This window comes from Ictalurus furcatus, chromosome 13 (assembly GCF_023375685.1).
Source record: "Ictalurus furcatus strain D&B chromosome 13, Billie_1.0, whole genome shotgun sequence".
Lineage (NCBI taxonomy): Eukaryota > Metazoa > Chordata > Actinopteri > Siluriformes > Ictaluridae > Ictalurus > Ictalurus furcatus.
This window is the reverse complement of record NC_071267.1, coordinates 19,748,775-19,775,886: the sequence shown is the minus strand read 5'-3', so window position 1 is coordinate 19,775,886 and position 27,112 is coordinate 19,748,775. Positions and strand designations below refer to the sequence as shown.

At 40.2% G+C, this 27,112-nt stretch overlaps 1 protein-coding gene across 9 annotated transcripts in view; it reads right to left on the bottom strand.

Moving 5' to 3' along the window:
- nrxn1a (neurexin 1a) overlaps positions 1 to 27,112 on the bottom strand; it is a 171,819-nt gene that overhangs the window by 48,001 nt on the left and 96,706 nt on the right. For 6 of the 9 annotated variants that reach the window (XM_053640432.1, XM_053640434.1, XM_053640438.1 and 3 more), the window contains 6 exons: positions 22,893 to 22,919; positions 13,298 to 13,420; positions 12,474 to 12,855; positions 11,147 to 11,337; positions 10,723 to 10,896; positions 7,567 to 7,686 (listed from right to left, as the gene is read on the bottom strand). In XM_053640432.1, the coding sequence (XP_053496407.1) occupies positions 7,567 to 7,686; positions 10,723 to 10,896; positions 11,147 to 11,337; positions 12,474 to 12,855; positions 13,298 to 13,420; positions 22,893 to 22,919 (1,017 nt within the window). Of the gene's footprint in view, positions 1 to 783; positions 2,715 to 7,566; positions 7,687 to 10,722; positions 10,897 to 11,146; positions 11,338 to 12,473; positions 12,856 to 13,297; positions 13,421 to 22,892; positions 22,920 to 27,112 lie in introns of those variants that run through there. The other 3 variants (XM_053640439.1, XM_053640440.1, XM_053640436.1) reach the window with 2 other exon arrangements.

Below are 27,112 nucleotides of genomic sequence, written 5' to 3'. Positions count from 1 at the left end.
CTTTCACTTCCTCACGCGTTCCTGCCTGGGTTCAATTGTGTTTCTCAATCTGTTAGAATAATTGTGAGAGGCAGCCAGGTCCTCTTATATAAGCCTAAAGCATCACAGCCTGACAACTCGGGCTCCTCTACTCCACACAGCGTGCAAATCGGCCTGATAGTTTTAAACTGCGAGTCGCAACGAGACGCTTTGACAACAGACCGGGAGGCGAAAGGCTGGAGGGATTTTTCAGGAGGTGTCCATTTTGCAGTGTGCACAGCCCCTGCGAGGGCAAGCAAATGAGATATTACAGCAATATGCTGGAAATGAGTTTCAAAGGAGAGGGGAATAACAGGCATAGTGTAAAATGAGTCTCAAGCCCTGGGGTCTAATGGTCTCTTAAAAGCCTGTCTCTTTCCCTCATGAACCTAGGACATTCAATTTGGCTTGCACACTGCATTTTACACACACACACACACACACACACACACACACACACACAAATATACTCATATACTCAATGCACATGCTCACTACATGACCAGACTATAATCTGAGTCTCAGGTATCAAGGATGGATACAAAAATATGTCCAAAGGAGAGCAAAATGGGTTTGACACAATGAGTTCAAGAAACTTGACAGAATTCTTCCTTCTTTAAATCATTATACATTCAGATCAAATGTTCGCTAACATTTCTACAATTTCTTTGCATCCCCACTTATAATCATGCAATCATTCTCCCTCTCACTGGATGATTAGTAATCAGACAAGCACATATGAGTATGAAGAGAAAGTCTACGCACTGTGGCCTGAGCGCAGGGAGGCGTGGGATCTCTGATGAGGCATGTCTTGAGCTTGATAATGGCTCCTCTGACCCTCGGACAGAGCGGTGGCTGAGCTGAAGGCTGGAACAGGCTCCCAGAGGACCAGGCACAGTGTTAGCGGGAGCAGAGTGGAGCCCAGGCGAAGAGGAGCCACACCGGACCCCACACATGCTGCTTTTCCACACATGCTTCCTCAGTCCAATTACTGAGCACAAGCGCGGGGACACTCAGAACACCTGGCAACTCATGTCCTCTCTCAAGCTTTTCACTCTTACCATGCAATGGGACAACATCAGCAACAGACCACCAAGGAAACAACACAAAATAAAATCCACCCCGATTGGAAGATTCTTCAAGTATCTGGGACTGTCATAACGCTGCATTTAAGCAGAACAAGCAGCTCTACATTCTGCACGAAAGCGGAAATCCGTCAGGAGAAAGAATTTGGGAAACATGAGAATCCAGGGCAATATTCCAGTACGTCTGAAGGAAGAACAGTGAGAGAAGTCTTCATCTGCGCTCTCCCAGTACTCCTGGAGTTTACTGGCATACTCTAAAGCCTCAATCTGCAAGCCATAGAGCGGAGGCTGCATCCCTCAAGACCGGGGGAAAGAGACAAGCAGAGTGGCTAGTGGCACACACACGACGAGATCACTGCTGCAGCGTTTAACTCCAGCCACACAGCTTCTCCCCCTCCCCAAATGACACACACACACACTCCCACACAGTTACAAATGCACTCTGGCTACTACTGGTTGCAACTACAGCACCTCTTGGAGGAGGCATGAGGTGAAACGTCACAAAAAAGCAGTGGTAGATGAAAGAAAAAGATATAATAGTGTGGAGAAAAAAATGAAGCTCCTCAGAAAAGTAGGCTGTATTGAAAGCATGTGTGCAAGGACGAAGTCACAGGAAGCACAAGAAGTGATGAGACAAAGTATGCAGCCAGATTTCGTCCTTCTTCTCCCTTCACAATAATCTCTCCTCCAGTTTCTGTAGAGGACCGCAGCCTCTTTCTGTGCCAGCCAGACCTGCAAATAAGTGGAGTAGCGAGAAAAGGAGAAAAAGAGAATAGAGGAGCCCGGTTGTCTTTCTTCCTCCCCCTCCTCCTTCTCTCTCCCTCGTTCTCTCCGTTTCACTTTTCTCTATCCCTCCCCCTCTATCATGGAAGATTGCAAGGCTGAGCAAGGCTGCACTCTCTTCTTGTTTATCCAGCCTCCTCTCACTGTCTCATTCTATCCTTCTCTCTGTTAGGAGAAAAGAAGTGCAAAAGGGGGGCGGTTCAGTGGGCAGGTGCAGCTCAGCTGGGATTCGGAGTGAGAGAGGAAGCGAAAGACAAAGGAGAGAGAGAGGGAAATGTCTGGCTGGGCTTATTATACAATTAAACACTGCTGAAGTTCTGTTCTCGCACATTGTCCCAAACTCAGTGGGATCAATTCATTTTGTTCTGACAATGTCTGAGCACGAACAGTCAGACCTTGGATTTTCTGTGTCTAACACGATCAGAGCCTATAGGACATAAGTCCTATGAACTTCAGCACCACGGACAGTGACAAGTCGATAAAGTGGAAACAGCTGCCTTAGAGAGCAAAGATTCAGGAAGCACAAAACCAACAAGACCCAGGATAAAAAGAGTAAATAATGGGTACCATTATTCTGGATGAAATACAAAAAAAATTGAGGACTCTCACACACAAAAAAAGAAGAGTAACCATGAGATATAACCTCCTGACCTAGCCTGACACGACATCACAAAACTACTAGTAATTTAAACCCAGGCATAACCACCACCTGAGATGATCATAACGTCAACCCCCATGATAGCACACTATCACACCTCCATAAATAATGTGACATATGTGTGCATGAAATAAAGAATAATAAAATCCACTGTATGTATCTCAACACCGGCTGTGTTTGGACTATGAACATGAGAAAGCCGAAAGTGTGGCTCATGTCATATCCTCCAATGTGTGGAGCTCTCACTCTTGCACTTAGGATTGTTAGCGCCGCATAATTATAGCCGACAAAGTCGATCTGTTAGAGCTACTTCACTGGGGTCTTCAAAAACATTCAATCTTCAAAGGGAAAATCACAGTAAGTCATTCTGAAGGCTATACTTTTCACTGGGATTCAAGCAAATAACACAAAACACCGGTACATTAGTGGCGTAAAGATTAGGTATAAACATTCGGGTGTAGTCTGATGTATTTAAAAATGGATTTCCCAAAAACAAAGATGGGTGCTGTACTGCTTACAAGGTCGCCACCTAGTGGTAGCAGGATGCCTTGTAGGAGCACATATCTGATTGAATCAAGTCCATTCGGTTCAGTTAACCTCAAAAGCTAATTCAAATTAACTTTGAACACAAGCACTTGCATTAAAGAAGTAAAATAAAATAATGTAACAGCAAGAATACTCTAAAAGTCGATCTACGTGGATTCCCCTTCTCATTTTTCTTCGCAATGACTCACCCTTTTACTATAATGCATCTCACTTTGTGTTGCATCGAATGATTTTCTATTTTGACGCAGCTGGATTTTTGTATTTCTGAGAAATGCCTACTCTTATCAGCCTTATTATTAGTTCTCCTTTCTTTCCACCTTTACTTTACGCCACTCTTTCAGAAAATGTGCTAAAGTAAGAACACTCCACTTCCCAGAACCAGCATGACCACTCTAACTTGGGAATATTGACTTCTTATTAAACCGGAGATTGCTGACAGCAGCAAGTTAATTAAAAATTATGCACTGAAGAAAAGATGTTCCTTTTGAAAGGGACAGGGGGGTATTTTGACCATCAAACAGCACAAACGTATCAGATTTCATTCCTCAGTACAGGAATGTGTTATCTATCTTTACCTCCAACATGCCAATATGTCAATATGGTCTTTTTTTTTATCCTAGCACATTACATCAGACCCTTATCAGTCTGCTTAAGTGCACTTATGCATAGCTAATCAGTGTGCAGTCTGCACCGTGGCCTGTTCTCAACACCTTCCCCTTTTAATCACAACATTCAACAGTGTCCCATGATAACTGACAGAAATCAAAGTGCTACTTTGCTTGTCAAACTTGCTGCGAGGGTGTGTGAACAAGAGTGAGTGTGCATTGATGAAAGTGATAAGTACCAGATTGACATAATTACACATTTAGGATATTCACACAGCAATTGGTGAACAGTTTGGGCGCAGAGTTGGAGGTGTGTGTGTGTGTGTGTGTGTGTGTGTGTGTGTGTGTGTGTGTGATTCTGTCTATTAGAGAAAAGTATTTTCTGAGCAAGATAACTTTGAATGAGCTCTTGATTAATCTTTTGTCTGGAGATAGAAAGCAGTTATGTGGCATTATGTGAGTGAGGACTGAGGACATTCAATTTCAATTTCAATTGAACAACCCTGACACCGCATGACAACTGTCGAGCATCAGATACCAGCTATCAACCATGGTCTTTGTGGTGTTTATTGCACTAGTTGGCAATGAGCAAGCTGTTGTGTGATAAGGAAGGACTAGTGAGTGGAGAGAAAATGGGAGTAAAAAATAATAAAAAATCTGCTAACGTGCTCAACCTTTTCCAACCCATCTGCTATAACTAGCTATATTTTTGCAACAAAGTGACAAAGCAGACCAAGAATTTTAAGCAGAATGTTTAAACAGATTTCCAGTGGGCTATTTGTGTGGCTACATCGCAAACCACATGAGAAAATAGTATACCACTACAGGTACTGTAATCTCAGAAAGAAGCTACACTATCACTGGATTGAAATGCTCAGTTGTATATCTTTTTTAAGCTTGGTGTGGTAAGGTACAACAGTCCTTAAGGTCTACTTATGTAACTTAACTGAGTTTTATACCGTATAACTACAAGAGTTTGAGGTTACAGTGGGCACAGGCTCACTGAAACTGGATAGTTGAAGACTGGATAAGGGCCAGGTGATGTTTTCTCAATTATCAACTCTGCAGTTTCTGTGAGCCGGTGCAAACTGTAGTCTCACAACCTTGTCCTTTGCTGAAAGGACTTGAACCCGATGTGTCTTCTTCTGTTGAATCCATCCATCTCAAGGTTTGACAAGTTATGCTTTCTGAGATACTTTTCTGCTCACCATGGTTGTAAAGAAAGTTATTCGAGTTACCGTAGCCTTAGGTCAGCTTGACCCAGTCTGGCCATTCTTCTCTGACCTCTATAATTATCAAGGCACATCTGCGGGAGAACTGCCACTCGCTGGAGGTATTTTGTTTTTTGCACCGTTCTGTGTAAACTGTGAGCCTGTTTTGCATGAAACTCCCAGGAGATGAGCAGTTTCTGAAACAAGCAGATTCTCAGTCCAGCCCATCTGGCATCAACAACCATGCCAGTGTCAAAGCAAATGAGATAATTTTTCCCCATACTGATGTTTGATGTGAACATTAACTGAAGCTTTTGACTCCACATGCTGAACTGTCCTTAAGGAAGACACTGAACCCAAAGTTGCTCCTGATAGCAAGTTAGCGCCTTGCATGGCAGCTCTGCTACCATTGGTGTGTGTGCGAGTGTGTGTGTGAATGAGAACCAATGTAAAGTGCTTTGGAACCACTAAGGTTAATAAAAGTGCTATATAAGTGCAGACCATTTACCATTTATGCACGTCACTGCTATCAGATGACTCCATGAGAAGGTGTACAGGTGTTCCTATACATTCCTAAAGTGGCCAGTGAGTGTATAATCATTGCAGTGTGTACAGTTTTTCACAGAAACATAAGGCCAGAACATTGTGTGATCAGCAGTCAGCTTTGGTTGGCACTATTTCCTTCTCAGCTTGGTGTGCCACAGTCTGCTATGCATGTACAGTATGTTCATCACTGTAAGGATTTTTTAATCATTCAGTCATGTCACAGTTCATTTGGTGCAGAGGCTCGTGGATACTTCCACTGACCTGAGTGTTACGGTTAATATGCTAAATAATGCAGCCCAATAATGTGCCAAATAATGCAGTCTACAGTACACCAAACCCAAACTGTAACCTCAGTATAAAAAAGTTTGTCAAAGTTTGCACTTTTCTTTTTGAGAACAAGCCTAATATTCCAGGCAAGGTCAAAACTGTCGTGTGTTCTTATCATTACAAGGAGATTTCATCTCTACTAAAAGGGAAATATCGTACAATCTCCAGCCAGCAGCAGAGTAGGAGACACAGAATGAGTCACGCACTTCTCTATGATTTAGTGACCAATCCCTTAGCATGTGGGTATGAATGGCTGCTGAATATGTTGTCCTTTCATATTTGTGAATATGGCAGTAGGTGTGAGGGGAAACAAAAATGATTTGGCAGTTAACGGGAAATGTGAATGTGTAGGTGTCCATGACTCAGTGGTATGTGTTAAAACAGTGGATTGCACATTCTTCTCCGATCTCTTTTATAGTGCATAGTGCACTGACCATGTGTGAGAATTTAGTTATTTGATTTTTTTTTTTTTTTAATTATGAAAAGAGAGAAATTAGAGTGAAAAGAACAGGGAAGAGGTGAGGAGAAAACGAAGCAAGACTGAGAAAGATTAGCTTATCTGAAGCCTCTGAGAGACATTTTCTCATCTCCATTGCAGGGACAGGGACATGGAGGATGCAAGATGAGCTGCATGGATGGTTTTCCAAGAATAAAAACAGCCTCTTATCAGCTTGCACGTTCACAGTGTGGTAACACATCCGCTTCTTAAAACAGCTCAAGGACTTTCCACGTCGTTCAGTTTTCTGGCACTCAGCACTTTGGGAGTGTGCGAGAGATCCAAGGCTCTCGGGTCAATTTACAGGTGAGGATTTTATTTTGTGAAGACACTGGGATTCAGGTTCATACACAACTCACACATGGAAATGAGCAGTATAACTCATACCACTGAGAAAACGTTTAAGTATAAAGTCATTGTTTGCTGCAGACGACTGAGACTCATGAGCGCATAAACTAGTGATATTTTTCAAGCTACTGGCTCAGTGTGGTCCTCTCATGCCCCCTAGTGGTGTACCAGTGAGACGCTTTGAAATAAAATTGGATGGATATTTTGTGTCGCACTGTGAAGCAAACAGCAGCTGCGTGCTGTGTTGTGTTGAGCTGCAGGATGGATGCAATATGTTTTGTTTCATAACGTGTTGGGCTCGTTTTCAGTTTGCTGCTAATTTTACTTTGGTTTGCATCTGTTCTTTATATTAGCATCAACAAAAATGGCTACCATTATAAAATTATAATTGTATTTTTCTCTTTTATATAGTTTTTACCGAAATAACTATTACAAATAGTTTTTGGGTCCATTTTATTTTGGCTGTGTGATTTGGGAAATAAAAAAAAATGTATTTACTTTCTTAATCACATTTTGACAATTCAGGGGATAAAGTTCCTATACACTTTCCATTTAACCTCGTGGTATGTTGAAAAGCCAGGAATATTAAACAAGCAACTTTTTATGCTGATTATAGCCACAACCTCTAATCAGACAGTGCGATTAACTGACCAAGTGAATCTGTAGCACTCTCAAAAGACTCCAAAAATGAAATTTAGCCTGGAATCAGCGAATTGTGCTGAATATCTGCTTCGGTCTCAAAGCAGACTCAGATTTTACTCAATCTAGACTAGGCATGGACTTGGACTCATGTTTTGTCATGTTCCCTTTCAGTCTGGATATTTTTAAAGACTAGCTGAATCAGTGTATAAGTGATGAATAAGTGATGGATCTCAGTAGTCTCATGTTTCCGAATCTGTTCACACACTGTTTAAGGATTAAGGAGGCGTAAATATTCACTCACCATCGTTGCAGAGCGGCCCTCCAAACGACGTCATACTGCAGTCACAGGTAAAGCCCTCCCACTGCTGTAGACACACACCCTGATTGGAGCACGAGTCTTCCTGACAGGTAGTGCTGGGACCTGCGCAGACAGACAAAGAGAAGATTAAGAGAGTCATTTAAATTCATGGGCACTGACCAATAATCAGAAGAACCGTCTGGCAAAACGATTATTAATTTGGCAACAACTCACGTAATGAATCGTCCAACACGTTCTGGTCTAGTACTGATTAAACTATGCGGCAATCCTGAGTGATTGTAAATTTACTCCATGTCATGTGCAGTAGAGCAGGAGGAGACTAAAACTGAGAGCAGTAATGTATTATGATGTATTATATGAGTTCATTAACTATAGGCAAGCAAGGAACGAGATCAAATATAAAGTATTATTAATTTATAGTAGTTGGAGTATTATCATTTATTGAAATTTAAAGGCACAGACCTTTTATCGATCAAATCTGTTAATATTCTGTTACAAAATAATGACCATTCCTTTATTCGAAGCCAATTATTAGCATGTCCTTTGATATAAATATTGCTGAAATATTTCGCAAACAAGCCTCATATTTCCTTTCGAAGGCATGTGCTGTTCTCGTCAACGCAGAGCAGAAATACATCGCTACACTGTTTTTTTGTACTGTATAATTACTTTATAAAGATGGCTGCATTTTGTTGCAGTGGTGCAGTCAGCCTTGAAGGCAATTTTCGGCTCAGTGACAGCTCCTTTCAGTGGCTGCGGTAATGATAACAGGTCTCCTTTGTGATAATGAAGTCTGTCGCTGATATTGTTGAAGTGGATGTTAAAAAAATGCCTGGGGAAATGAAGCCCAAAGATAAACGGGGGCCATCTGGAAGGGGTCATTTTATGCTCGGTGTCTAGTGGTGAAGCAGCAGGGCAACGGGCCAAGCATATTTCAGCCGGCAGCAACAGTTCTGTTCCCATTACCCTCAGCACTCCAGTAGGCATGTAAAGCAGCGCACTCAACCATCAGACCCCTCTCTTCTCCATCATCCAGCCATTTGGCCAATCAGCCATGCAGAGGTAGCGACAGGACAGGAGAGACTCTGAGACGACAGGTAATGCAATCCAGATGAGCTCAGTTTCTTCTGTCTCTCCTTATGTGTGTGTCTGGAGCTCATTTAAAGTGCAGGAGGAACAGTGTAGTAGGGTCAGTGAGGCACACGGCATGCACCGTCTCCTAACTGGAGCCTTATTTAGCTGCAAAAACTCATTCTATTGCATTCCTATCATACGATACCAATATGGGGAATCTCAACTAACCTGTAGGCTATTTCCATCTGACTCTTTTGAAACTTAAGGGGTCCAGACTACATGCAGTAGGTGAAAGGGATCAGAATCAGGAAAGACAGTATTAAAGCCAATCACATGCCTTCATTAACAACAGTACATAAATGTGAGCTCTAAAAAAAACAATCATGACACAAAAGTGAAGGAGACCGACACAGGACACTTTAAGACTCTGGGGGATGTAAATACAAGTTGTTTTTTTTTGTTGCTTTTTTTCAGTGCTTGTATTTACAGGGATGATTCTACTCCAGTGTCATGTAGGTAGAAATGATCGACGACATTAGACTTTCAAACTCGAGGAGGGGTTCAGGGAGGCACTTGGTTTAAACAGACATATATCTATCTACCTTGCAGGTCAGCTTTCATCAACGCAACTTTTGTCAGCCAAACAAATAAAGAAAAGCAAAATACACAAGATGTTAGTAAAGGCACAAAGATGTTCGTGATTACAGAAAACGAATAAGTAAAATGTGAAAGGGGTTGGGATTGGGTGCGTGATAATGCTCAGAATTGAACACAGGAAAAGTAGATGAGATACGGACATGGTGTTAAAAGTGCACAGCTACAGTAACATACAGGAAAAAGGAGAAGATCACAGGGTGGTGGTAAAAACTAAAAGAGTGGAAAATGAGAAGAAGAAAAATAGGCAATGCCTCACATTAAGGCGGAATTAGTTAATGGCATTAATTCACATTAAGAAACTATTAACTTTAACATTAATGCATCATAAGAGATCATATTCAATATATGATTAACAGCTACAGTAAATAATGTAGCTAAAAGCTAAACGGTCTGCACTTATATAGCACTTTTTTATCCTTAGCAGTTCTATAATGCGCTTTACACTGTGTCTCATTCACCCATTCACACACACACACACACACTGTAATGGTAGCAGAGCCGCAATGCAAGGTGCTAGCCTGCCATCGGGAGCAACTTGGGGTTCAGTGTCCTGCCCAAGGACACTTCGGCATGTGGAGTCATGTGGGCCGGGAATCGAACCACCAACCCTACAATTAGTGGACAACCCGCTCGACCACCTGAGCCACAGCCACCCAATAACAACAACAACAACAACAACAACAACAATAATAATAATAATAATAATAATAATAATAATAATAATAATAATAATAATAATAATAATAATAAGCAATTGTAAATATTTTTTTCCATCCATGATGGAAAACAGGTCCACATAAATGACTATAAATAAAATGATATGATACCAAACAGGGATTAGAAACGTTACAGGGACGAAACTGAAAATTTTCATTTGAATATAAGCTAAAACACAAAAGTAGTCTAAATTGTTCCAGAGAGAAAATGTTATTTTTCCAGTTCCAATATGATTTCATGAATGTATAGCCTAAACCTAAACATTTTCCCCAACAGGCTCAAATCCCTGTCCAAAATTCATCCCTTCCTGCACACCTGGCTGCAAAAAGATATGACAATAAAAAGACTGGCAGGTTTTTGAAGTTGACGCAATGGCAGGAAAATTTGTGTATTGTTCCTACAGTTCTACAAGCAACAAATCACACTACAAGTAGAAATACACTCTGAAGATGTTAATCAACGGTGTTAATCATTTTTATATTTCCAGATGCAGTTGCACATTGTGTTCATGTTTTGTCAATGTTTTGTTAATGCCATAAATAATGTTAGTTATAGGACACAAAGCAAAGCGTGATTGAGAAATAGAATGCTTGAGATGTGATTGGAATAATGACTGAATATATGGCCTTAGTGCTTTCGGGAAAGGTAACCAGAATCAGTAATCCAATCTCCACATCTTCCTTTGCCTACCTTCACAGCCCCGCTCCACCTGTCCTGTAGTGCTCAGTGCGTCTGACAGCAGGTCCGGCAAACGGCCGTTTAAGTCCACAGACGCCAGGCAGCCCTGAAAGCCCTCTTTAGAGTGCACCAGCTTCGGTAGGTCCTTATACATATCTTTAGACACTCCTCCAACATACAGATCACCTACAGAGTGAAGGACAGCGGTCTCAGATTGAAGTACTGTAATGCAGAGAAAGCTGTCATTCTTGTAATGTTTGAATCTCATTAAAGTTTTTAAATCTATCAAGGTGCTGCCCTCTGGTGGCGGAGTGTAGAATGTACTCCTGTACAAATCAGATACAATCAATTGAATCGAATCTGGTCCAAAAAAGTAGAAAATGATTAGAAAGGAAAGAGAACTGTGCAGTTATGTTAAGTGAATGATAACCCCTACCTTTCAGATCCAAGTTCTTAGCCCCCATAGTGGTTTGTGTGGTGATCTTGGTGTCGATCTTGACTGTGTGTAAGTTGTTGGTGTCGCGTGAGATCATCACGTTATGCCAGTGATTGTCATTGAGAGGTGTGTTAGAATTGCCTTTGATGAGGTGAGCACCGTTTCCCAGGTCGGAAACATAATGCATGTAACTGTTTGGTACAGAGAGAAGAAAAGAAACACAAACTGTTCAAGCACAGGGTGGGAAATAAAATAACATTTACTATGTATCAGTGCACCATTTATTAGTGAGACCATGGCTTTTAATTCTACATCAATATAATAATTGTAAATTTTGATTTTATATTTAATACTTCAAATGTTATTGTTCCATTCTAGTAGTAACAGTTCATACACAAGGACTTCTACTGCAGATACAGATACTGCTACACATAATATAAAGCTATTAGTAAATGCATTTTAAAAGCATGCTGTTATTTCTCTGATAATCATATAATCAATGATATGGCAAAGTTTTGTTTGGAGATATTTATTTAACATTTATGGAAGAAGCCAGCACTTTGCAATATTCAGTGTTTTCCACCATGGGTCTTCGGGACACAGAACTTTCCGGTTTCTCTATAACAAGTCTCTTTAAAGGCTGTGTTTTTGTTGGATTGATTTTAAAAAAAAAAAGGGAAAAAAGAGGATATTATTGTTTATTGCCGCTACACTGTAAGCAATAACAGAAACAACTTGTCTTGTGGACATTCTAGAAGATTGAATGTAACTGTAAATGGTTAAAAAGCATGATGTGTTGTTCAAATAATAAACGTAAAAAATGAGAGTAATAACATTTCATGGTGTGCTGTTTTAGGAAAATGATCCACTTTGGGGTGCTAACGGCATCACATCACACCAGGATGGATTTTTTTTTTTTCAATAACAGCATGGCCTGAAGTGTGTTATTCATTACATATCTTATTTATATCTCAATTATTTGCAATAAAAGAGCGTTGATGGCAATAGCAACAATGACGAGTCAAATATTACTATTAATTAGATAAGAAAAGTAACAATGTTCTTTGGGAAAAAAAATTGTTTTGTTTTCCTTTTTTTCCACTCTAGGACAGTCATACAGAGAGAATGGGGTGGTGGGGGGTATAGGGAAAGTGTTGTTAATGTTTTCCTTTCAAGTGCAGTTCACCTAGCAAGCAGCAGAGGGCTCTAAAAAGTGAAAATTGCTCCTTTAAGGCAGACGATTTAAACCTGAACAGGATCTGTATGTCCCATGCATCAGAGCATTATTAATGGACTGTTCATCAGTATTGAGGAAAGCAGCCCTTACCCTTTAACCAGTTCCACCACAATGAAGTCATTGCCGTCTCCTCGGTTGTAGAGGATCAGTCCATCAGGGGAAGTGGTCTTGAACTGGAGGAATAGGTGCATGGAGTAGTAGGCCTGCAGTGTTGGTAGGGTCACATAACTGGTGCGAGACTTGAAGGTCACCGGGTCTGCCACGATGCTCTTGTAGCCAATCATGGCATTTAGCTCACAGTAGTCAATGTCCCCATTCTTACACAGGTCGATATAGGGCATGCCATTGAAGGACAGACCCTGCAGGTGCCCAATGAAGTTTGAAGGAACAGCAGGCATGTAGAGCTTTTCTGTAACGATGCCCGTCTCGATGTTATGGAACTCTAGCTGCGTGTGGTCGCCTGTAATTTGGCCTTCAGAGGCAGACGAATCAGATGAGAGGTTTAGAGAAGGACAGAGGAAAAGTGAGTCAATGTGAAGAATGTGAAAAATGCAAAGCGAGCTAGTACGATCTAGTGGGAGGGAAGAAAGCACTTTAATATTTTATAAATATCTTTTAAACCTGCCAGGAGGGACTGCACTCACTCTTAAATCAGGAAGGTTATGCAAATTTAATGCATTCCCTGAGTTCCACACTCCAAATGCATTGAATGTTGAAGAAATTTTCTTTATACCCAGAAGGCATTATATACAAGCTAGTGCAATTACTGAACAAGAAAAAATTACATTGCATCAGCTGTAAAATATATTTTTTAAAAAAATCCTATCTTCGTATGGTGATCAGCCATTTGTGTGTGTGTGTGTGTGTGTGTGGGGGGGGGGGGGGGTTGGGGGGGATGAGGGGATGACGTGTACCTTCTGAGGGCTGCAGGTCATCCACTGTAAGCTTCAGATTTTTCCCCCTTCTGACCACACGGACTGTGTGCCATTCATTATCATTCAGGTTCTGACCCGCAAAGATGGTCTCAGGGCCTTTACCTACAACATAGTCCCATACATCCATTACCAACAAGCAGAGTAGGAGAGACGGAGGGATGGGGTAATGAAAGCAAAAGAGCTATAAATAATGAGGAGTAACAGAGAGAGAGAGAGAGAGAGAGAGAGAGAGCAAAATAAAAAGAGAGAGTTTAAGAAAAGAAAGAAGAGTAAGAAAAAGTGATCATGTTTAGGAACAGCGCAGAGTTAAACATCGCAAAATCACTCCTTAGCTCTCTTCCACCACATTCACACACACATCCAAAACTGCAGTGATACTGAAAAGACATAACTATTTCACTTAAACAACCCATTTCTGTCCTGATATACTGCCCTATTTTTAAAGATCCGAGTAAAACAAAAGCAGAGCAGATACCACTGGCGCTAACAGACAGCGTGTCCAATATCGACGTCCACCAGAGCAACGCTTCACCTTTCAGCCACTAGATGGAGACACACAACAAGTCTTCTCTCCTCTCTCCCACAGGAACCTGTCCAACATCTCAAGCTCAAGGCAAAAGATGGCTTGCTGCATATTCATCTAGCATCCCTTCGATTCCCGAGTGTTTAAGGCTGCACATTCAAAACCCACGGAGTGTAAACTTCATTCGAGAAAGCAATTTCTCACTCATCCAGACCCCACCTTATCCCACAAAGACATGCTGCAGAGCAAGCGCACTCGACGCTCGAGCTTCCGTTGGCTGTTGTTTCTGCTCATCACTTGGCTGGGAGCTATGAGGGCATGATGTCATTGTCAGAGCTGCCCGAAGCACGTCTCATTCGATAACAGGTAAAAAAGAGGCGCCATTAAAGAACTGCCAGGCCCGCTATCGATTTCCCATCCCTCCCTGCTCTCAATTACTGTGAATCCAGATCAGGCGGCCATGAATCAGTCCGGGGGTAGGGGTGGGGGGTTTGGGGGTGTCCCAGAGCTCCCTCTAAAGGAACTTTTTGCACTTTACATCTTAAAGAAGGAACTGATGATATACAAAATTCTACCTTAAAGCATCATTGTGCTACAAGTGACAATGTCCATATCGCTTTACACATGGACAGTGACAACTATATCAGACCCTTTGGTCACAATGCCATTGGTGATTAATATCCAGGTAGCGCAAAAAATGCAGCTGACACCAAAAGTTTTTTTTCCCAGCTTGATGAAACACCTTGTTTCCATGGAAGTAGGGCAGATGACCATGTGTCTGGTCACTTTTCTTTCTCTCCTCCAATATGGAGGAAAAGGGCAGCGTTAAATAAGAGAGTGGCTCTCCAAGCTGGTTAGAACATTTTGACAGGCCACAGGGAGAGTGGACACAGACACACACACACACACACTTGTCTTTCTATTCCCTTATGAGGACCTTCTTCACTGCAAAAAAATGCTGAAAATATCTTGAATATGGCCACATTTATACATCCATCCATTTTCCATACCGCTTATCCTACACAGGGTCACAGGGGTACTACACAGGGAGCACAAGCAGACAATTTGGAAATGGCAATCAGCCTACAATGCATGTCTTTGGCCTGGTGGAGGAAACCGGAGTGCCCCGAGAAAACCCCTAAAGCACAAGGAACAAGCAAACTCCACACACGCAGGGCAGACGCGAGATTCGAACCCCCAACGCTGGAGGTGCGATAGTTAGATTATTCTGCTTCTTTCTAGAAATAAATGCACAAAATAAAATATATATATATATGCCAACAGAACAACACTATAACAGGAAATACTACAGTAGATCAATTTGATTCTGTTAAAGATATTGTTACATGCTAAGATGTCAATTCTTGCAGTGTGCTGACATAATTATTAATGCAGCTAATTACATGCCTGCCAGTAAATATAACCCTAACCTTAACCTCAGTGACCAAAATAAAAGCTTTTGGCATTTTTACTTCTTAAGATAAAAGCTTCATTTTTATTATTTTTTTTTTTAAAAGAAAACCCAAACGAAGCAGGTATAAACAGCTATTTTGACTACATTGTACAATCTGCCACAAAGGATTCAGTGACCTCGCACTACAGGACATCATTAGCTGAACCGTATTTATGAGATTTGCAGAGGTGGAGAAATTTGCTTCATTAAAAAAGGATTAACGTCCCTGATTTACAGGAAGTCTAAATTTCTGCATGTGCTACAAACCAGAGGAAGTTAACAGCGATAAATAACTTAAACATAAAACCTACAGGCTCATACCAATAAACCCCAGCATTTCACTTATTCCTATAAAACCGGATTTTATAGAGATGAACTAAAAGGCTGTAAAATCAGGACGACCCACCGTTTTTCAGCGTCTGTTGTAAATGTCATTGTGCCAGATATGAGGCTCTAACAAGTCAAAATATAGCCTGGTTCAGCTGAGAGCACGCACTGACCCGAACATTTCTAAATAAATAACTTTCATCATGCTGTCACTCAGTACACATTAATAACCTATGAGCTGATGTGACAGCCTTCTGCAGCACACTGTCACTCTGGGGGTAGTCACAGCCCCTAATTGGCATCATCTTGCCCTGCAAACCATAAACACACATGTTCATACTTACGCACTACTGGAGACAATGAATGAAAATATACAACACAAAAGGATAAAGTGGATAAAGTGTTCAAAATCTATGCATCGTTTCTTCCTAAGCATAATAAATACTAAAACATACTTTTTTTTTTTTTTGCTTTTGTGATTTTGAGTTCATACAAAATTAAGTCTTGGTCTCGCAAATGTAATCTACACTTAAGGAGAAAACAAGGGGGCGCGTTATTATTTAAAATGTCACCAGAGTGCTGGTCAATGCTGAATTTTGATTGGTCAGATTGGTGTTGATGAATTTTTAATAACAGTTGCTTTAACAGTATTGTTAATGTCTTCAGGGTGGAGGGCTTTGTGGTTTCTTTGTAATATGACAAGTTTCTTTTTATCTGATTATCTTCGAGAGGGGAAAAAAAACTGTTATAAAAACACAGGAGAACAGGAATTAACTTGCTTTGTGGACTTTCGACAGTAAATGGAACTATAAATGGATAAAAATGATGACAAATTTTTTTAACAAATAAAAAAATGATAATGTTGATATACTACCGTGGTATAAGACGAATAAGGCCATTCAGGACATGCTGTTTTTGGAAAAATCATCAATCCGCTTCCTGTTCATGGATTATTTTCCTATAACGGCCTACTTTGTTGCGTTTTATTTTGTACCTAATACCGTATATCCTAATTCTAATAAGTCAGTGGGTTTCTATACTCATTAATTATCCTAATTAAAACGAACGGCAAAATGGCTGCTGAGCTTGTGAACGGTTTCAAAAGTGTGGGATAATGTTCCACATTTTTCGGAATAAAATACAGCAACACCAATTTACTAACAAATTGCCTCATATCACAACATCATTTCAGCAGCTTCCTGTGCGACTTTCAAATCGAACTCACAGAGCGCACATTAGTGTCAACCTCTTTCTTAAGATAAAAGATAAAGTGTCAGCAGGGGAGGAGTAGTGAGAGTGTTTTCCATCACTGATGTGTTTATTACACAGAGGCCTCAGACGCTGCATCTCTATCTCTTGTCTGTGTTCCCTGCAGTTTTCCTGAAAGCATGCACACCTCGCTCTGTCAGCCCTTCCTCCTCGACTCTGCACTCTCTTCCCTCACACTGCACTTCAGCACATTTCTGTGTAATTATCTCCCAAGGTACTGTGCCGCATGGGTGGACATCTGTGGACGAAGGAGACGTGGAGCACCCTGACAGCTTTCCCATAAACCAGAGGGATGCTCCACTAAGGAACTGACGCCCCAAGACTGCTCAATTCTCAGCTCTGAAATGTGACCTGGATCCAGGGGCTAAAAACTCTACGCAACACTACCTCCCATGGGACCATGGGAAATGTTCTAGGAAAACATTCTAGGAAATATTAGTTAGTTAAAGGAAGCTTTCTGAAGTGGTAGTTTGTTAATTATTATTATTATTAGTTATATTAATATTATTAGTCCTGGGTGGTGAAGAGTCCAAGAAATATTCATGACAGACACTGAAGGATTCACTGAAGGCTGCACACGTCTTACATATGGATGAAGAATGGAAATTTCTGTTGCACCAGTTGATTTACTGCTACTAGAAACTGGTTCTCGGATAAACAAAACATTGGCTAGTTTATCACAGTGGTGTGTTGCATCACATTTACAAATTGCAGGCTTGTAGACTAAAGGCAGTCCTTCCAGGATTTCGCGATGGCAGAAATAAACACAAAATCGAGCAAACTCTGCAATATTCGGAGGAGCTTGCAATTTTTCAAAATTACCAGAGATTTTCCGTAGATTTGGGCCAAGACGCATCACGTGAAAATCACAACACACATTTAAGCCAAAGCCCTCTTCGAAACACCGCGCAGAATAATTCCGTGCTATTGCAATTTCGCCCATTCAAGTAGATTTCGCAAAAAAGACACAAAAAAAAAACTCCACAAGTTGCATTGCAAAATTCTTTAAATGTCACAGCAAAATCAAGCATTTTAGGCCACAATAATCGCAAATAAACTCGACAACAAGAAATCCTGTACAGATTATAATGCGGATTAAGGAAACAAATCCTCTCTCTAACACTATCACTACAGGACGGAGTCATTATTGTGATACAAGTCAAAATTTTGACATATTTTGTAACGAGTCATGATTTCGGAAAGCAGTGGCATCTAAGGGTGCTCTCCTGTCTTGTATTCCTAGGATCTGGACCAGGATAAACTAGTTACTAAACATGAATGAAGCCAAGATTTTAGAAATGTGCACACTGCTGTCAGAAACAGAAGATACCTTTTTTCTCCTACTTCACTTGCTTTCCATCTTTCCGTTTACTTTTTTAATCCTACATACGTATCTGAACATCTGGATGTTCATTTATTACGTTTGTTATTATTTTAAATATATTGTCAGCACTGCAAAAAAAAATAAAAAAATTGTCTTACCAAGGGGAAATATCATGAATATAGTCAAATGATCTAGTATTTCCTATTACAAGATTACAATAACCCAAATATATGTTTATTAAACCCATTTCTAGTCATTCTTATTCATTTCAAGCTTGAAATAATCTTGTTCTATTGCCAGATAATTTTGCTCATTTTAAGCATTTATTTCTAGAAAGAAGATAAACTATTTGCCAATAGATAATAATAGATACTTTCAATAAATAAATAAATAAATAAATAAATAAATACATAAATACTGGATAGATTCGACTATATTCAATAGGTTTTTAAGAAATATTAACATAGCAGGTTTTCATTCTTGCATTATTCATAGCATAAATTACCAATGGACTCTAAACGGTGCAACAGTAAAGCATTTGCCCTGTTGTTGCGAGGCTGAGAGTATGAACCATGGGGATACTAGATCTCTGAGTTTATATACAGTATACAGAATAGGACAGTTAGCAGATTAACTGTTCTGCAGAATGTCACATGGCTTCATTTGCCCTCACCTCCCACTCCTAGCTTGGTAGGTGTTGTGCAACAGGGAAGCCTCAGCTACTATACATGTTTAAAAATATATGGGCTAGATAATAATAGTATAGGTATGCCTATAACAAATTTCTCTTAGTAACACAGGCTTCTTAACAACTGATATTGCGAGATATGTTTTCAATTTTCAAACAAAGTCCTCCCAACAAATCAAACATACCCATTTATTTTATTTTATTTATGTCTTCAAGCTATATAGTGCCTTTCTAACACCCAAGGTCACGTTACAGATGGGTTTGTAACACAATTTAACATAAAAATAGTACCGCAAGCAAGACAATGTGGGGCTTTGAAAATAATAAAATCTTATATTGAAATATTTAGGATCTATTTAGCAGCACTTTAATTACAACCTGCTGGTGCAACGATCCCCCGAACAAAACACTGGAAACAGTTGGATGCCGGATGGCTCAGTTTTAAGGGACAAACTGTTATTTCACTGGATGGCAACAGATTAAAGTGTCAGTCATTACGACAGGAGGTTTCGGGTTCAGTGCCCAGGCAACTGCTGCATGAACAAAGTTAGTGATTCTGCTCAGAAATGAGCATCGCTGAGACAAATTGGGTTAATGCCACAGTGATGGAGCAGCATCCTGGTGAGGGGACATAATTATATGACCATCTGTTCTAGCGCTCAGAGAGCAGGAGCTTCTAAAATGCTTCCTGCGAAATAGCCTTTTAATACTTTCCTCCAAGGATATGCTCTGAGAAGTGAACACAATCACACACTACATATCGAGCAGGAAGCAGTGGCAAAACATAAAGTGCTTGAACATGCAACACACACACACACCGACACACAAGCACACATTTCCCGTTCCCCTGCGTGTCACTTGCGAGCCCTGTGAGTGCCAGCACTCTCTCCTCTGTCTAGCGCACTATTTGCATTACAAATGAAACACGAGCTACACTGCTGCATATTTATGAGCGCGGCCATTCCAGTAAGTGGCAACGCTGTTGCATATTTATAGAGGAGGTTGTTCCAGTGAAATGAGGTTCTTCTGAATTCACAAGAATCCCTCATTTGAGGAGAAGGATGCTCCAAACACATCTAAATGTCGTCCACTTGTCATCCATGAATGTGTCTCCAGGAGTACTGCACATTAAATCAGCAGCCTTCAGTTCATTCAATCTATTTGAGTGTGTATGCGTGTGTACTTTTATGTGGCAGTGCTTCTTTTACTCTGAAGACATCATAATGACAGGAGCATGCAGTTTTGAGAGGAATGCGTGAAAATGTGGCAAAAATGTGGCTTTTACTTAAAAATGTAATGGCACACAAAATGTTTGGCTAGCGTACCTCGATATAGGTCAAAGACTAAAAGAGTTCAGTTGTTCATATTCTTAAAAACATGCCACAGACCTTAATCTGTACTGTTATTGTCTTAATTGAATTTTACTTTTTGTGTTTGAAGCATTTGATAGAACTGTAGTAAGAACTGGAATACAGGTCATTACACTGAATGACAATTCTACAGTTGTGTAGGTGATGTGTTTTTTTTCCTGTGAAGAAGTTTACAGGAACAGAGAGTTAAGAGTGAAATGATATAGTATAATATTTTCTCAGGCAGCGATATTACCCACTGCGCAACCTGTAGAATATTCAAATGCAAATCATTTTTCATAAAATGGACAGCCTTACAAACACCCCCTGTCTTTGATGAATATACACTTTTATAGAAATATTCTTCCTAAAAGTTGATAGCGAAATGCTCTGAAGTAGGGATCGACGTAGAACATTTAAGGCTTTCCCTTCGATTTGACCCGTGAGTGTTCTGCATTTATACATTTATATATTTTTCACAATAACAAAATGACGTATTAATCACTAAAGCTAAAGCAATAAAGCTGTTAAAATTAAGCCATTGAAGTGTCTATAGAATACTACAATCTTTGTCCTTTATATTCCTTAGCAAACGAACCACTGAGTAATGGAAATGCATTGTGAATATTATTAATAATACATTCATTATTATTATTATTATTGTTATTGTTATTAATAATATCATTATTCATTGAACAATTGATTTTATCATATTGTTTTTGTCGGCATATTATACAAGCATAAAGCCACTCAAGGGCTTTGCGTCATGCCTAAGAACATTTTTAACTGTGATACAATCAGTGTAATGCATGCAATCTCATTGCTTACGGCTTTAATAAGACCTGGATATGTGTGTGTGTGTGTGTGCGCATCTGTTTACCGATGTGTGAGTTTGTTAGTGTGAGCAAACATTGTGAGCATGTCATTGCCTTCGACTGTTTGCACAGAAGTGTTGCTTAGTCTAACGAAGGCATCTGGGTCTCTCTCAGTGTGTGTGCGTGTGTGTGTGTGTGTGTGTGTGTGTGTGTGTGTGTGTGTGTGCGCGCTCCCCTGCCTGCACAGGGAGGGAAGAGAAGGACACAGTCAGCCCCATGAGAAAGCTCAGCTGTGTCCTAGTCTTGGGCGTTCTCATCAGGTTAATGCGGATCACTGAATTATTGTTACATTAACCGTTGTAGAATCAGTGTGGGGTCAGGGGCACTCCACTGACGTGAAGCACCACACCACCACACGCTTCTCTGTTCTACACTGCGTCGTAAGTAACATTCGTTTAATTCACATCAAGTTTTCTTCTCAGGGTAAAGATGCTGCATTTAAATGTCCTGAAAAGTATAGAGCATAGTATAGAGCTCTTATAAAGCATGTTGTCAGACTTATAAACATGACAGGACATACAGTATAGGTAGGAGAATTTAAATAGGAGAACACACCAAAGTGAAAAAAAAAAAATACAGTGAATGTAAAATCAGGTAAGATTATCTCTATTTAGATATCCACATCCAGTGATTTAAAAAGGTCATATCCATGAAGCCTGAGAAGCTTTTGATTGGTTGAGGAAAGCAGGCTCAGCTATAGGAAAAAAAAAAGTGTGAATGCTGTTGTTACTATGCAACACAAAAAAGAGATATTTTTGAAGGCCATGTTTAACAACTGCATCGTGGCTTTTAGAAAAAGATGGAGGCTGATTATTATCTTTACTCCCAATGTGAATGAGCCATGCCAAAATGAGTCACTCAAACACTGAGATGTGAGGAAACAAACACGCGTACACAGACACACACACACAGGCGCGCGCATGCTTTTTTTGTGAGACTCGTGACACACCTGCTAATTACCCAGAGCCCTTAAGAGAACAGACATCAAGCTAAGCTGAGCAAATCAGCAAGTCACTGAATTCAAAATGGAAATTCAGAAAAGAGCAAGGAAACCATGAAAGCTTGTCTATCACATTGCACCATTCTTTTTTTTCCCTCTGTTTTTTTTGCTTTGCAATCTATCCGTTGGCCGTGTCCCGCTCTGCTGTGAGGTTAATGAGAATACAAAAAACACCTCAGCATCAGCAGCTCTGCCTCTCCTTCCCTGCTTTGAAATGAGAAAAAAACAACAACTCATCCCTTTAAGTACAATGGGAATGAGGGAGAAGAAGAGATAAAAAAAGAGAGAGGGAGTAAAAAAGGGGAGAATGACGGAAAGCTGGAGGCAGAGTTAAGGGGGATTTGAGAAGAGGTTCTCAGTAGAAATGATCTGCGTGAAGGTGTGGGAACTGCTGCAAGCTGGAGTGCGATCTGTGAAGGAGACGCTTAATCACGGCTCTTCATAGCCACAGCTAGCTTCATTTCTCCCACTGCTTTAAAATGGCTGCCAGAGAGCTGCAGGCTACACGCACACACACACACACACACACACACACACACACACACACGGTACTACCTGACAGCAATCTAGCTTAAGTTCTACGTCACTGAACCCTGGTGGACATGATAGCTACCATACCCCCCCCCCACCCACACACACACACACCTCACACATTTTCATAAATAAACTCATTCATTTGTTCATGTTTCACACATTTCATCATATTTCATTCAGCATTATAGAAGCAGAGCTAGAGGAAAGAGGGTTAAGGAAGAGAGTCACTTACTGGTAGTACAGTTAATCCTGATACAGTCTAGATGGGGAAGAACAGACAAGATGTAAATTCAGCCTTCAAGGTTATGACTGCAGACATCCATTACAACACACTGTCCACAAACTGGGGACAGACACACAAACGGAGTGGACTGGAGAGCATCTGTCCCACTGATCAGACACATATTTTCTCTCTCTATCGCTCTCTCCTCTCTGCCTCCCACGTCGAGATAATGAACTCCAGGTGGAGGGAACACACTCTCACATGCTGTCTCGGATGCTCATAAATATTCATATCCTCGCTGATCTGTAATATATTTAGAATTAGGCAAATTTGGCAAGTATAGAAATATGATTATATTCCAGATCCATATGAGTCCAGAACTCCTGAATATTCAAAAGACGGCTGATTAATTTCTCAGCTCAGAAAAAGGCCGAGGCAGAAGTGAGGAAGAGAGAAAGGAAGGGAGAATCTGGTCAGCGTAACAGCATGCCCTCACTACCGGCGCTTCTGCTGCTCCAGTATGCACATATGTTAAAAACACATTTCCCTTTAATGAGCAAAAGAAGACAAATTTAATGTGGAAAAGGGCTGATAAATAGGACAGAGTGGGAAGACTTGTGCTTGTCCAGGCACACTGCAGCAGAGAGCTGGAGCGTGTCCACCGTCAAGCTAAGCCTCTTGGGAGTGGAGCTGAATTCAGAATGCTTTTCTGGGCAATAAAAAAAAAAAATAAATAAATAAAAAAAAACCACTTGCAAACTCTTGCAAAAAAGTCTGCTTTTTCGTCGCACATGTAAACAGTGTCATGCTTACGAGCAAATATTTAGACTTGTATTATCTCACATGGTGCAGGAAATATACGTGTGCGTATGCACGTACGCACGCGCGTGTGCGTGTGTGTGTGTGAGATAGGTCACATACATATTAAGAATGCACGTTTAGAAATGGGTGTTTCTCGAACACATTAATAATAATAGTAATTCATTTTAATGAATACATATCGCATTATCCATATTTTTAGAGCTTTTCGGAGTATTTTAGAGCCCTCTGCTGTCTACACGATGAACTGTAATAAAACAATTCCCTACCTCTGTATTACTCTACACACCTGTTTAGGCAGCATCTTAATTTCTTGTAGTGTGCTTCTGCTGTATGGGGGCGGAGCCGATTAATGTGTAAATCCTAAAATGATGAACCTCACAAAATACTATGCAAATCACGATTTTATTAAGATATCATTGAAACTGTATGATGCGTATAGTTCTAGAAAGATTACAAACTGCACTCATAAATCAATCCCACACGTGGCTATTCTCATTTTGATTACAGATGCCACTGCCGTGTAGATTATTCAGACACCATTCGACATTCCTTTCACTACAAATAATTCATTGAATACATCTGAAACCCTCTTTAATGCTGAAGCGAAACAGCTGCCTGTTCTGTGGCGACTGGAATAAATAATCCATCTTATTTTAGCCTCTGCTGCAATGCAGAAGCTTCTTTTATCACCATCTTTTTCTTAAAGTCCGCTTATGCGTTGCTGAATCGATATTCTTCTGTGCACCAGCTTCGAAGGAGAGTGTGTTCTGATAGAGTGGAGGGCTGCGAGAAATCCAGAGCAAATCACAAATCCAGCTCCTTTCTCTCCCATGAGGCTGTAGCCCATTTGTGTGTCGTCAACCACAGCAAAAATGTGGTCGCAAACAGCCAGAGAGCAACGTATGCCCGTCCGAACAGGGAGTGCAATTGCCTCTGGGGTAGAAGACAATGATTTGGAAGTGTTTGTCTGTGCGTGTGTTTGTGTGTGTGAGTGAGTGAGTGTTAGTGTTGAAAAGGTGAGGGCTGAAGAAGCTTGTGGATTAAGGGCAAGCCTAGACATTTGGGACAGGCTAAATGTCATTGTGTTTTTTGTGAAGTCCGATGACATTAAGTGACATTATTGAAGACACACTCCTTGGTCTGGGGACATTTTTTTATGGGCATACACTAGTCTGCCATCCTGGGCTACTACACACGTTGATGTGAAAAGCTTGCGCAACAGCATGGGATCGATCTTATGGTCCTTTTGTATGATTTCCATGATTCAAGTGAATAATATCTTTTATATTTTTAAGATTAATAATCTATCTATCTATCACTCAATCCATCCATCTATCTCTCCATCCATCCATCTATCTATCTATCTATTTCTTCATCCATCCAGCTATCTATCTATCTATCTATCTGACTATCTATCTATCCATCCATCCATCTATCTATCTATCTATCTATCTATCTGTCTGACTATCTATCTATCTATCCATCCATCCATCTATCTCTCTATCCATCCATCCATCCATCTATCTATCTAACTATCTATCTATCTGACTATCTATCTATCTATCCATCTATCTATCTATCTCTCTATCCATCCATCCATCCATCCATCCATCTATCTATCTATCTATCTCTCCATCCATCCGTCTATCTATCTATCTCTCCATCCATCCATCTATCCAGCTATCCATCCATCCATCCATCCGACTATCTACCTATCCGACTATCTATCTATCCATCCATCTATCTAACTATTTATCTATCTGACTATCTATCTCTCCATCCATCCATCTATCTATCTATCTATTTCTTCATCCATCCAGCTATCTATCTCTCCATCCATCCATCTAACTATTATCTATCTATCTATCTATCTATCTATCTATCCGTCTATCTATCTCTCCATCCATCCATCTATCCAGCTATCCATCCATCCATCCATCCGACTATCTATCTATCCATCCATCTATCTGACTATTTATCTATCTATCCATCCATCTATCTGACTATTTATCTATCTGACTATCTATCTATCTATTTCTTCATCCATCCAGCTATCTATCTATCTCTCCATCCATCCATCTAATTATTATCTATCTGACTATCTATCCATCTATCTAACTATCTATCTGACTATCTATCTATCTATCTATCTATCTGACTATCTATCTATCTATCCATCCATCTATCTATCTCTCTATCCATCCATCCAACCATCCATCTAACTATCTATCTATCTGACTATCTATCTATCTATCTATCCATCTATCTATCTCTCTCCATCCATCCACCCATCTATCTATCTCTCCATCCATCCATCCATCTATCTATCTGACTATCTATCTATCTATCTCTCTCTATTCATCCATCCATCCATCCATCCGACTATCTATCTATCTATCCATCCATCCATCTGACTATTTATCTATCTATCTATCTATCTGACTATCTATCTATCTATCCATCCATCTATCTATCTCTCTATCCATCCATCCATCCATCCATCCATCCATCCAACTATCTATCTGACTATCTATCTATCTATCTATCCAGCCATCTATCTATCTCTCTCCATCCATCCACCCATCTATCTATCTCTCCATCCATCCATCCATCCATCTATCTGACTATCTATCTATCTATCTATCTATCTGACTATCTATCTATCTATCTCTCTCTATTCATCCATCCATCCATCCATCCGACTATCTATCTATCTATCCATCCATCCATCCGACTATCTATCTATCTATCCATCCATCCATCTGACTATCTATCTATCTATCTATCTATCCGACTATCTATCTATCTATCATCCATCTATCTATCTCTCTATCCATCCATCCATCCATCCATCCATCCAACTATCTGTCTGACTATCTATCTATCTATCTATCTATCTATCTATCTCTCTCTATCCATCCATCCATCTAACTATCTATCTGACTATCTATCTATCTATCTATCTATCTATCCAGCCATCTATCTATCTCTCTCCATCCATCCACCCATCTATCTCTCTCCATCCATCCATCTATCTATCTGACTATCTATCTATCTATCTATCTCTCTCTATCCATCCATCCATCCATCTGACTATCTATCTATCTATCTATCTATCTATCTATCTATCCATCCATTTGTCTATTCATCCAGTATTGATAATGCATTATAAATGTATTTATAATGTCTTATATACCATATGAGATATCTTTTACACCACCGCATTGCTGAATTCTCAAATCTGATTGGCCAGAAGTTATGTTTATTTGGCATCATTATTTACAAGGCAAAATCAATTGTATTCAGCTGCAGTGTTTTTAAAAATAATATATATAACAGATAGAGCACTATGTCTGGTCAGTACATATAATACATTATAACTTGCAGTACACATAATGTAGTAATGA